Source organism: Nycticebus coucang, chromosome 2, assembly GCF_027406575.1.
Source record: "Nycticebus coucang isolate mNycCou1 chromosome 2, mNycCou1.pri, whole genome shotgun sequence".
Classification (NCBI taxonomy): Eukaryota; Metazoa; Chordata; class Mammalia; order Primates; family Lorisidae; genus Nycticebus; species Nycticebus coucang.
In genome coordinates this window covers 169514802-169527760 of record NC_069781.1, presented here as the reverse complement: position 1 = coordinate 169527760, position 12959 = coordinate 169514802, and the positions used below count along the sequence as shown (strand labels likewise).

The 12959-nt window shown below is 51.4% G+C and overlaps 1 protein-coding gene across 2 annotated transcripts in view; it reads right to left on the bottom strand.

Annotated features, from left to right (window-relative positions):
- Positions 1 to 12959, bottom strand: part of ZFHX3 (zinc finger homeobox 3) — a 255481-nt gene that overhangs the window by 154378 nt on the left and 88144 nt on the right. For both annotated transcript variants that reach the window (XM_053605852.1, XM_053605844.1), the window contains exons 2-3: positions 9851 to 12618; positions 4568 to 5064 (exon numbers count right to left, since the gene is read on the bottom strand). In XM_053605852.1, coding sequence (XP_053461827.1) covers positions 4568 to 5064; positions 9851 to 12569 — 3216 coding nt within the window. In that variant the 5' untranslated portion in view covers positions 12570 to 12618. The remainder of the gene's footprint in view (positions 1 to 4567; positions 5065 to 9850; positions 12619 to 12959) is intronic.

Genomic DNA, 12959 nt, shown 5'->3' with positions numbered 1-12959 from the left:
GGTGGGGTCATGGGGGACCAGCATTCAGGTCCTCTAAAGGAGAGTGTCATGTTTACATGTGAAAGCAGAAAAATGCAGAATTGATGTTTTGGAGCTGAGCCCTGGTGACAGACAACTGCCTTCCCCACAACACGCTTCCATTCCAAGAGGACAGAAACCAAGAACCCAGCATAATGGCTCTGCTGGAGCCTCTAGTCTTTCTCTGCTGTCACTCAAACCCAGTGACCCCACAGGCAGGTGTGAGGATGAGGACATATGACCACTTGGGACTAGTCTAGAGTTGGCCACTGTTCAAGACCAAGAAAAAATATGAAGCCAGTAGACAAATTAATACACTCCCACCCAAGAGAAAAACTCAGTTCAAGTTGGGGGAAGGGGAACTGGTGTGCTCCACCTATGGGCACAACGTGGGGGTGTACGGCACACCTCCTGGGTGCAAGACACAACTACAATGGGCACTTTAAAACCTAACAAACGCAAACACTGTAACCTAATCATTTGTACCTTCAGGTTAATCTGAAATAAAAATAAGCAAGCCAAAAAAATAAAAAAGGAATTTGATGGTGGTTACTCTGCAGAAGTAATCTGGGGACACAGAGAGAAGGACCAGGAGCTTCCTTGAGAGGCTTTTGGGCCCTCAGCCTGTTCCACTCTGCTTCCGAGGTGCACAGAAAAAACACAGTGAAATTAATCCCAATTTACACACCAGTAGTCACACAACATTCAAAACTATACGCTAAGGCAACGAAGATAATATCACCAGGCTTCTATGTATCAGCCCCACCCTCTCTTATGTCCAGAGCAGAAATTATCTCAGGCTTTCAGAAAACCCAGTCCTGACAGGGCAGTCTGTGCTCTAGCATTTGCCACAGCGCAGGCAGTTGACTCTGGCCCAGCCTGAGGTCAAATGACGAAGTGAAAGCCACACCGCTGCCTGCATCTCTGGAGACCCGCGGCTCTGTCTCCTCCAACATGAAAAAGGAAAAGAGGAAGGAAAGCAGCGCCTGTTAGAGGGGGTGGGACAGCCACGGGGAAGCCAGACCCATCATGGCCACCTCAGCCGGTGCCACCCTGACCGACCAACACCTTGCCCAGGACACAGTGGGCTGGGCTGGGGAAGGATGTGTAAGGAGGCCGTGTGGGAGGAGCCCCGTGCCCTCTCTGGGTCAGCTGCATCTGGAGCGGTTTCTCTAGCAGACAGTAAAGAACTCGATTACATTCAGTTAACTGTGCTCTAAACTGATTATGCATGTGCCGGGCTAATGGATTACATTAGCAAGAGGAAAAATAACATGCAATCAATCTCCATTTACTGCAGGCCACACCAGGGCCTAGAGCAAAAGCCACACTGAGACCACCTCCAATCCCCACCCCAAATCCGGGGATGGATGAAACCTTGTGAGAAGGACCCCCCCTCCCCCATGGAGAGAGAGGTTTGCCTTGGTCACAATGGGGAACAAAGGGATTCAGGGCAAGCCTGTGTCACGCAGGAGTGACTATGAGAGCTCCCTGCCCCTGTGGCAGCCTCAGAAAGCAGAGGGACATTCATTACCCAGGACTAATGACACCAGACTAACAACCTTTGGCTCCTGATGCAAGAATTCTACCTCTCCTTCGGGTGCTGGTTTCCACATTCTATCTTGCACCCTAACCTGTAGGATGGCCTTTCCACCTTTCCTGAACGGCAGTTTCCTCTACCATTAAAAACAATAAACAACAACAACAACAACAACGAACCCTGAGGCTGGTGGCTCACCCCTATAATCCCAGCACTTTGAGAGGCCAAGATAGGAGTTCAAGACCACGCTGGGCAACAGCGGAACTCCCTCTCTACAAAATTGGCCAGATGTAATGGCTCATGCCCGAACTCAGCTTCTCAGAAGGCCGAGGCACGAGGATCTCATGAGCCCAGAAGCTTGAGGCTGCCATGAGCTATGATGATGCCACAGTGCTCTAGCCTGGGCAACAGACCCTGTCTCAAAAAAAAAAAAATTTAAAAAAATTTAAAAGCCAGGTGCGGTGGCTCACTCCTGTAATCCTAACACTCCAGGAGGCAGAGGTGAGTGGATTGATTGAGCTCCGAAGTTCAAGACCAGCCTGAGTAACAGCAAGACTCCATCTCTAAAAAAAAAATAGGAAGGTGTATTGGTGGGCGCCTGTAGTCCCAGCTACTCCAGAGACTGAGGCAAGAAGCTCACTTGAGCCCAAGAGTTTGAGGTTGCTGTGAGCTGTGATGACCCCATGCCATTTTACGCAGGGCAAGAGAGTGAGACGCTTATCTCGATAAATAAATAACTTTTAAAAATAATAATACTAAAAAAAGAAACAAAGAAACAAAACTACAACAAAATTTAGGCCCAGGAGGATAAGTGACCAGAGCTAGCAGAGACACACAAACTGCTTCCCTCACAGGCACTCTGGAAAATGTCTCACCCTGACTCTTCTGTGGATGCAGTTTTGGGACCAAAGAGGCAAATCCTCCAGGTTCCAGGCCCTTTAGTAGCAAAGCCAAGTGACTGATAGACGATGCTCAAGACTTTGGCCGTATGGAGGATGCAGCCTGGAGACAGAATCATCCCTCCGTGTGGTTCACAACCTAAAGAGCAATTTTTTTCCTCGGATGGAAGAGGCCAGCTTCACGCCACCTCTAAACGACCTTCATCAAAGGGGCGTACAACCTTCAATGGCCACACTGAGTCCTTTGTTCAAATTTTACTCAGTTGGGTCCTCTGGAAATTCTTTCTTCCATTGATTTTTTCCACGGGGTTTTCCTGACCACCTCGGTACCATCCCATGGCCAGTTCAGACCAACAATTTAAACTGATGGCAAAGAGCCTTTACTTTTAACGGGGACAGGAAACTCAGGCAGTCCAGGGAGGTTCTTGCTCATTTGAGATGAGAGGACTGGCTGTGTGGTGTCCAGACCTTCCCCCACTGCACCACAGCTGGTATCAGCAGTCAATTCCAGAACATTCCATCCCCACACCCTCGCGCCTGCTTTTTCCACCTTTCCCTAAAACGGCTGCTCATCCATGTTGCACGGGCCTCCCACCACCCACGAAGAAACATCTGTGAAAAGAAGGACAGTCACGGATCTCGGCAGAGACCAGTGTGGGGGAAGGACCAGAAGTCAGTCTTCCTAATCTGGAGTCTCCATCTAAAGTCACACTGAGCAGAAAGGGGGTTAAACCAGCTCAGGATCAGCAGAAACCAAACACTGGTGAGCCCAAAGGTGTGAGAAAGGCTGTGAAAGGAGAGGAGGCAGCTGATCACACCATGAGGCAGACAGAAGGACAGAGCGAGGGAGTGGAAGGTGTGTGGAGTGAGGCTGAGAGATTTATGGCGATTTGTACCTGATTGTTCATACTAAAGCCATTATGGGATGATTAGAGAAAAAGGTGAGGCTTTAAGTCCAGTGAAAATCAATAGAAACGTCTGGAGCAATTCTGCCGTGCAAGGGAAAGGACTATTTACAGTATCCGGAGCACCTCCTCCTCTGTTACCGTCGAGCAGGAGTTGAGAGGGGGCTGGCGGGGGCTGGGGGTGGAGTGGGGTTGAGTGGGGAGTGTTGTTCGTATGGGGGACAGGTGGAAAGAAGAAATGGAAAAAATTGAAGGAAAGAAGGAAGGTAGGGGAGAGAGGGGAGAGGGAGAGGAGGATGGGAGGAGCCAAGGAAAAGATCAGCACAAGGAAGAGAAGGGGGACCTAGAACACAGGCAACAGGGAAAAAATAAAGAACAAGAGGGTGCGGTGGTTCATGCCTGTCATCCTGGCACTCCGGGAGGCCGAGGGGGAAGGACCCCTGGAGCTCAGGAGTTTGAGACCAGCCTGAGTAAGAGTGAGATCCCATTTCCACTAAAAACAAAAAAAAAAGAGGCAGATGTTGTGCTGGGCAAACATAGTACCAGCTACTTGGGAGGCTGAGGCAAGAGGATCATTTGAGCCCGAGAGTTTGAGGTTGCCGTGAGCTACTATGATGCCACTGCACTTTCACCAGGGCAAGAGTGAGCCTCTGTCTCAAAATAAATAAATAATCGAGAACAATGAAGCCCCCTTTAGTGGACCCTATTTTTCCCCTGCAGTGTTTACCACCTTCCAGCCCACCATAAAATTCATTCAACATATTTCTCATTCATCTCCTGCAGGAGATTGGAAGTGCTGTGAGGGCAGGGACTGTCTCACTTCCTGCTCACATGGTGCCTGTCATTCAGCAGTGTCCCATACGTGTCTGCTAGCTGAATAAACAAGGGGTCATCCCAGAGAGGGAAAAGAAGAGAGTGCCTGAAAGGCAGAGGGCAACACAGGAGCAGCAGGGCACACAAACGTCCACCGTGAGGACAGGCAAGGCCGGGGGCAGCATCAACCTGGTGTAAAGGAAAGTTGCCCCTGAAACAGGGTACCTGAGAAGGAGAAGTTTCAGCTACCGGCTGAACCTGCCCTGTTTCTGCTGGTGAGGAAGGAGACGCCAACTCCCCTTCCAAGAAGCATATGATTACCACACAGCGCCTATGCATCAGGCGACCTCCCAGGTGTCCTCTTCCCATCCTCTCCTGGAGCCAGGCCTTACCTTGTACAGCTTCAGGCTGGCCTCGTGCCTGGAATTGACCGTGTGCAGCCGCAGCTTCTCCAGGCTGTTGGTGTAGTAGTCGCAGGCGTTGCACTTGAGGTGCACGGGGTTGCCAATGGCCACGCACTTGAGCCTCCACTCGTTGGCCTTGCCGCCCTCCTTTATGTGGGCCACCAGCTGGTACTTCTGCACATGCTTATCCGTCTTGCAGTGCAGCTGGAAGTTGGCCTTGAGCTGCGTGTTGTAGCGGCACAGCTTGCACTGGTACGAGTCCCCCAGCACCGCCTTCCACTCGTCCTCCGCCAGGCTGCGCTCCACGCCCATGTGCAGCCCCAGCATGTCCAGGTTGTCCGTCGTGAACTTGTTGCAGACGGCGCACTGGAAGAGCTTCAGCGACGGGTCGTTGGTCTGGATGAAGCTCTCGCCCAGGTTCATCAGCTCCTCGGACACCAGCTGCCCGCCCCCAAGCCGCATGTCCAGGGGGATCTCACCGCCCACTGTGGAAAAGGAGACAGGAAAAGAGTCAGAGGCCAGGCTCGTGGCCACCACTGCTGAGCCACAACCCGGCATCCACCCTCCACCACTCCCAGCCAGGGGCCCAGGAGAAAACACCACATTTCAAGTACCGTAAGGTGTTCTTAGCAACCAAACGAACACACGCAAAAAGTCAACTTGATGAGTTTAATCTTTACTACAGATAGTTTGAGACTTGTGAGAAGAATACTTAGAAAAAGTTAGCAACTAGAACCTCTGGAATATTTTAATTAGTCCCTTCTCTCTGATCCGAGAAAAGACAGAAATAAATAACATTCAGTGGATATAACGGAATCTAAAACTCTAATCGCCAGCCCCCAAATTGGAAAAAAGGGATAGCTGGGAGGGACCTAGTGGCTCATGCCTTTAATTCTAGCACTCTGGGAGGCTGAGGAACATGGATCTCCTGAGCTGAGAAGTTTGAGATCTGCCTGAGCAAGAATGAGACACTGTCTCTACTAAAAGTAGGGTGTCATGGTGGTCACCTGCAGTCACAGCTACTTGGGAGGCTGAGGCAAGAAGATTGCTTAAGTCCAAGAGTTTGAGGTTGCTGTGAGCTATGATGTCACTGCATTGTAACCTACAGCAACAGAGAGAGAGGGAGGGAGGGAGGGAGGGAGGAATAACTGAATCTCAGGACACCAAGCCTCGTGGTAAATCACCATTAGGCCAGGATTTACCCAAAGCAATATTGACGAACACAGCTTTCCACGGTGATGGGAACATCCTACAGCTTTGCTTTCCAAAGCAGGAGTCACTGGCCACATGCAACAAAAGAACACTTGAAATATGCCTGGTACAATTGAGGAACTTAGCTTTCAAGGTCAATTATTTAAATCTAGGTAGCCATGTGAGCAAGAGGCAGCAATGGACCTCGCAGCTCCACAGTGAAGATTTGGGGAACAATCCTTCCACTTCTTGCCACACCCCTCTGGTCAATACCACCAGCCCCTGCCACATCTCCCTAGTAGGGCAACCTCTTCCCTTTCCTGAGCCACCGCACTGTGTGACAGGTGGCACGTCCTAGGACTTGTCACGTTCCTTTTGCAGCCACAGTCAAACCACATACAGACGTCTGGTGTTCCCACCAAGGTGCCGCCTCTCTGGGGCAGAGGTCTGGCCTAATCCTCACTGACCCTCGACAGTGCCCAGCCCACTGCACAGACGGGCACCCAAGGGTCTGCTGTGCCAGACGAGGGTGAAAAAACCCTAAAATGTTACCCATTCACAAAGCAGACCAAGAAGGGCATTGAAACGTGAGGGTCAGGATCTGAGATACACCTGTCCTCCCCCACTACCCTGCTCCGTATCCATCACTGAGCATCAGCTGAGATGGGCTCACACTCACTACAGTAAATTAATGCAGCAAGGTCTTATTTATATCCCCAGAAAGGCCTGGAAAGAGCAGCCTTCCGTCCATTACCTAGAAGCAGAGAGGCACGCAGAAAGCTGAACGGCGGCGGCTATTTCTGCCTTGGCTCTGCAAACGTGTATGTGCGCGCGCGCGCGCACGCACACACACACACACACACATGCATGCACCTGAGCTACGGTCTGCACACTCCCCCCAACTGATATTTAAACCTGACCTTTTATGTATGGTCGGGCTAAAGTTATTTTTGTTATGACTGATTAGAATCCAAGTTAGTGGCTCATCGAAGAAAAGGTTTTGTTTTTGTTTTTTTTAATGATTTTCTTATTTACTCTACAAGGGACACCTCAAGTCCAAAGATCAGTACAGGCTCTGCTAAGCAGACCAGCTGCGTTCGAAGCTTAGGGACAGTCTGGCGAGCCTCAGAAGACTTTTGCACATGCATTCCAGAAGGCTTAGGAATCTTTCTGTTTGTTGTCTCTCTCACCATCTCCCCTGGCGAGAGGAGCCATAACTATGACATTCTTTTTAGGACAAGAGAGAAAAAGAGAAAGAAAAAACAAAGCCTAAAAGCTCCCTCCCTTAACAGGGACAGAGGCTGGGCAACAACCACAAAACGTGGTTGGTGTTCAGTCAAAGCACTGCCTGCCCGGAGGGTAAGACAAGAAGCCAACATGTATTTGTTTCTGATACCAACCACCTGCAGCATCAAACCCCCCGCTCCACTTCCCAGATTCAACCTCAGCACATCAGTACTGCTCTGGAGAGAGACTCAGCTGTCACTTGCTAGATGCCTGAGTGAAAATTAGTAGTCATTGGAACAAGCAGAGAGAGCAAAGAAGTCCCTGTTCCCAGGCTAGGTTCTTAAAATGAAATGCGAGTTAAGGACAGAAGCAAAAGAACAATAAAATGAGTCAGGATGATGGGCCGGCCAGCATAAACTCCCCTCGGAGAAACCAACCCAGGGCGTAATCCTACAAATCTATAAGGCTAAAGGAACTAATTCAGCTCCCAAGAAGTGGAGAAACCTCACCCAACTCACAGGCAGGTAAATAAGCACTTAGCGGGTCTTTATTCCCGAGCCATGATGGATACACGGTCTTGTGTGCCCCCAACGACCAAGCAGATGAAGGAGGCCCAAGCTTTTCCTTAAAGGCCTCCAGAAAGGAAGCATCCCCAGAACCGGTGTCTGTCTGATGATGCTAAAGAGAAGGCTCTGACAGGGAAGTACGAGAAGGGTAACTGTGTAAGCAGGAAGGCGTGTACACCACACAACTCTTTCTCCCTGCAGAACCTACTCAAGCCTTGTCACACCCAAGCCCAGCTTCTAAACGGCTGATGGAAAAAGTCGGCAGAGCCGCCGACAGAGCTGAAAGTTATGGCGCCGCGTGGCTTTTGCACACGTAGCTCTCTCCTGAGAGGTCACACAACTTAACTTCTGCTTCCTCTGGACACTTACACTCCAGCTTCAGGCATAAAGCCTTGGCTCTCCACTGCCTCAGGCCCAAGGAAGAGATTCATCTCACTGATAAGAGGTAACACCAGAAATGCAAGGGCCCTTCCTGACAGAGCTGGATAAAGTCCTTGGAAGGAAGAGCTCTACTGTCTTTAAGAAATAAAGTATGGGTTTTGTTTTGCAACTGCCGTGACTGCCCAGAACATCCCCAAGAATCACTCACGGACACTTGGTATGATGTAAAATATTTCTCTGCTTCTCAAGTCAAGCTTGACTTACCTGTTTTCAAGGTAATTAAACAGATCTCACTTTGACCCAATATAAACCCATCTATTTTCTGTCTTTATTCTTCCTCTATTACATTCGATTTTTTCCAAGATCTGCTTCCGGAGATTTTAAAATCCTGATTCATATTGGTTTCGAAACATGTCCGAGATACCAAAGCCCATCCCCCTGGTGTGCGGCGTCCACTCTGGGAACAGGTAAGACTGTCAGCCCCGAGGCAGCCATGATTAACCAGTTGGGTCAAACATCTTCAAGTCACTTGGTAATAAAGCATCACTAGGCAAATGTTTCAAAATGGAAAATTAAAAAAAAAAAAAAGTACCAAGGATTCAAACTTACATATATAGCAAGAAAAACAAATTGCTTTGAAATGTAACTCAAATGAGTTGTGTAACCAACAATTAGCACTAAAGTGTCATACGAATCAAGACTGGAAAACTGGTGAGGTCTGGCCCCCTCCCTGATAGTCATCTCGACCCTCCCAGAAGAAAGGTATTTGCTCAGACTGTGTTGCCCAGAACAGCTTGTTCCCATGTGAGTAAGGTGACACAATTCAGGTGCTCTCAATTCAGGCCACAGGTCCCAAGAGACCAGGGAGCAGATTTAAGGAATGGAGAACAGGCACAGCCCTGTCTAAAGCACAAGGGGTGGAGGATAAGAGTGACCCAGTCCTCATGAAACTGACTGCAATAGCAACTCTCTCCAAAATGGGCACAATTCCTTCTACGTAAAGACTCACTCTTGGTCCTATTCTAGATACAGTGAGGCAATTGGGAAGACTTGGTATCTGGCCACAGCCAGCTCAACCTCGCCAGAGTACAGATTGTTTTTCATGGCAACAAAGGCTCAGTTAACTAAAAAGTAACTGATACTAAAACTTAGCTTTCCTGGATGGACGATTTTACAACTCCTTCGTTTTTTCGTCTATCACACCACTCTTTCCAGTGCCCCCAGGGCAGTTTAATTCTCAACTATACTAATCAGCAACTCACCCACATTAAGAAAGAGAAACAGCACATCTCTTTCATCAAGATCCTCATAAATACGCAGAAAACTCCGAGAGAAATCTGGGTGATTCCCAGCTTGGCAAAGGACCATCCTTTGGTTATTTGAATAAAGTACGCTAAGGTTCCCAATTCCTCTTATGAGATGACTGTCCTTATGCGAATCGTTGAGATAATTACCCCTGTTCCCCTTTACTGAGATGACTGCCCCAGCTACAGTTTCCTGGACATTTCAATCACTATTTAGTGGAATACCAAAGTTTTGGGTGACTATGGTGATTTTTCAAATTGAGAAAAAGAGAAAGAGAACAAAAAGGAAAGTTGACCGTAAGCCAGAAACTATAGAGAAAAAAAATCACTTAAATTTTAATCCTGCTCCTATGCAGCCAGAGTATAATCTTGTGTCTGCTGAAGGCATGAACTCTCCCATGCACACCCACAGGGTTCAAAGGATTCTTCAGAAAAAAAAATATATATATAGACATATTTAATTGTAAGACTTTCCAGTAAAACAACTCAAGAAGATAAAGTCAACCAAATGCAAAGGATCAGTCTCCATCTAGTCTCCATTCTCCTGAGTTAAACATGCACTGTCACAACACACACACACACACACACACGGTCATCCTCACCTAGAGCTGGTGTCATAGCAGCCACGGGCCCGGCGGGGTCCAGCTGGAATCCGCTCATCATGAACGGGGCGTCGGAGGCAGTGTTGTCCATCTTCAGGTTGGGCAGGTTCATGTTCTGGGCCAGGTAGTACTGGTACAGCTCAGCCTCGGCGGGCGAGGGCAGGCTGCCCAGGCCCAGGTGGCGGCTGTGCTGGATCTGGGTCACGTTCTGCTGCAGCAACATCATGTTATGCATGTGTTTCTCGCTGGTCATGTGGATGCGCAGGTTCCTGGCCACGTTGGTCTCGTAATCACACACCTCACAGCGCCAGGTGGGTTTGGTTTTTGGTTTGGTGGGCGAGGGGGCCCCACAGGAGCTGCTGATATTGGCTGCGGCAGCCGCCGCGGCAGCAGCTGCCGCAGCGGCGGCCACCCCGGGAGTGTGGCTGAACACCTGCTCCCCCCCACCGTTCTGAAGGTTCTGCATGTTGTTGAGATGCTTGTCGGACTGCATGTGAATGCTGAGGTTGCCTTTGGTCGTCGTGGAGTAGTTACACACCTCGCAGCGGAAAGGCTTGTAACCGCACGTGTAGCTCTCGCCCCGCGCAAGCCGGGGGTGGGGCTGCCCGCTCTTGCAGTAGACGCAGGAGCCCCCGGGCTCTGGGTGCTTCTCCTTCATGTGCGCCTCCAGTGTCTGCTGGTACTTATAGTGCCAGTTGCACTTGGGGCACTTGAGCGTCTTACACGAGTTACGGGAATGCATCATGGTCATGTGGCCGCCCAGCGAGCGCGAGGAGCCCAGGACCGTGTCACACTTGGGGCACTCCACACCACTCCCAGAGGGGCACTCCCCGACCCCAAGCTCGCAGAGGGAGCCAGCGTGCTGGTGATGGGGGACGAAGCCCCCATCGTCACCCTCTGTGCTTTCATTTGGTTCTGGTGCTGTGGCACTGTCTTTATTGGCACTTTCATCGGCGAAGTCCAGCCTCCTGCCGCCCTCTGCCACATTGGCCCTGACGCCCTCACTGTTAAAGCTTAAACGATTCCTCCTGTTCGCACCATCAAAGACAACAAAGGAAGAAGCAGAATTAGAGCTAGTAGAAGCAGTGCCCCGCGACAGGGTCTGGAGCACATTAGGCATTAAGGGGGAGTTAGAAATGCTTTGGTTTGAGAGAGCAAGGTCCTTTTTGCTGCAACTACCTGCCGCGGCCCCAGACTCCCCGTGGGGCCTGTCCTCCAGCTCCTCGTCCAGCTCACTTGGAAAGAGTCCTTTGCAACCCTCGTCTTCCTCCTCCTCCTCTTCCTCCTCCTCTTCCTCCTCCTCCTCCTCAGCCTCTTCCTCCTCCTCCTCTTCCTCTGCCTCCTCCTCGGCTGGCTCTGCTTTCTCGGAGAAACAATCCGGATCGCCTGCATCTTGCTTCTCCCCTCCCGCTGCCCCGGAGTCCCTGCCCTCTGAGGATTTGGTAGGACTGGAAGCCAGAGGCCCCAGGGGGACTGAGGTAATGGGGGTCTTCAGGACTGAGCTGGTGAGCCCGCCAAGGTTCAGCAGGGTGCTGGGGGTCAAGATACCAGCCTGGGGCTGCTCAGGGCCGGCAGCCGAGCCGGCTGGGAGAGCCTCCTCCCCTTCCATTCGAATGCCACTGAATTTACCATAAAAACTGTGTCCGGGGCCTATGAGGTTAGCTGTGGAAACTAAAGGGTGTTGAAAGTTTTTGTTTTTTGGTTCCAGAAAACTGACAAGGGGTTCCTTGTCTTTGCCGATCCCTTGGATGATAGCGGAGATGTTCTTATTGCTAAGAATTTTCCGCTCATCTTCACTCAGGGTCATTCGGTGGTCGTGCACCGCGTGGGTCACAAACGAACGGACATACCCGAAGGAGAGCTTGCACAAGAAACACATCAGGATGGGCTTCCTCTTGCCGTAGAGCACGAAGCCATCAAATTTGGACAGGTCCACATTGTTGGGAACATCTTTGGATACGCAAGAGCTTTTGGCAGAACCGTCGCTGTTCAGGTAATCCTTGTTGCTTTTGTGTCGCACGTCGAAAACGCGGAAGCTGTGCAGGACGGGGCTGAGCCCCGTCAGGGCTGAGGTATTCGGGAACGCCTGGTCTGGGCCCTCAAACCATTTCCCGAAGGATGAGGCTATGTGGAAAGTGTTGATGATCTGCGGGTAGACGGGTGCAGCACAGGAAGGGTCCCCTTGTTTGCCCCCTGCACTGGGGAGAGAGTTCAGAAAGAGCTGGGGGAGAGGCCCACTGCTGCTGCCGCAGGCGCCCCCGCTCTGGGTCAGCTGGCTCAGACTCTCCACGATGTACGCGGAGCCGTCCGGCTGGTAGACGATCTCCCCGGCCAGGTTCTCCACGTCGCTCTCCTCCTCGCCCTCCTCACTGGTGTCGCTGGCACTCTCCTCCCGCAGGGATGGCGGGGGGCGTGCGCTGGGGCAGTGGTGCTCCATGTAGCTCTGCAAGCTGGCGAAGGAGGCCGAGCACTCGTTACAGCTGACCTCCTTGCTGGCGGGCTCGGCGGGTGGGCCGGCCGGCGCAGGGCTCTCCATGAGGCGCTCATTGAAGGGGGCCCTCAGGCTGTCCAGGGGGCCATGGCTCTCGCCTGTGGACTGCTCCATGCTACTGGGTTTGTCGGGGAGGTGGGTGCTGTTGAGTTCAGTCCATTGCTGGTGCTGAGGGAGACCGCACCCATTGTCCTTCCCCGAGACGACGGGCGAGTCACAGCCTTCCATGGTAAGGCCTGTGTGGAGCTTTCATTGCACCCAATACGGAGGATCGGACCTGAAGAGCGAGGCAAGGGGGGAGGAGGGAGACAGGGGAAAGAGAGAGAAAGGAAAGAGGTTAGGAGGGCCGAGGCTAAGGTCCCGCACACGTGGCGCACTCTAAGAGGCTTGTGTTCACACCCACAACACAGGGACAACAGTGATGGGCAGCCTGAGCCATCACCCTGTGCCATCCAGCAGCACCTGTGGGCATCGCAGCCGAGTCCGTGGTGTGAGCAGGGGACACACGGGCAGAGGGGACCAGGAGAAGCAGGCCTCTTTGACATCAGAGTTTCACGTTCCACCCCTGGAGACCAGTTCCAGTTTCTGGGTTTTTGCCAGCACAGTGTGGGACTGGGG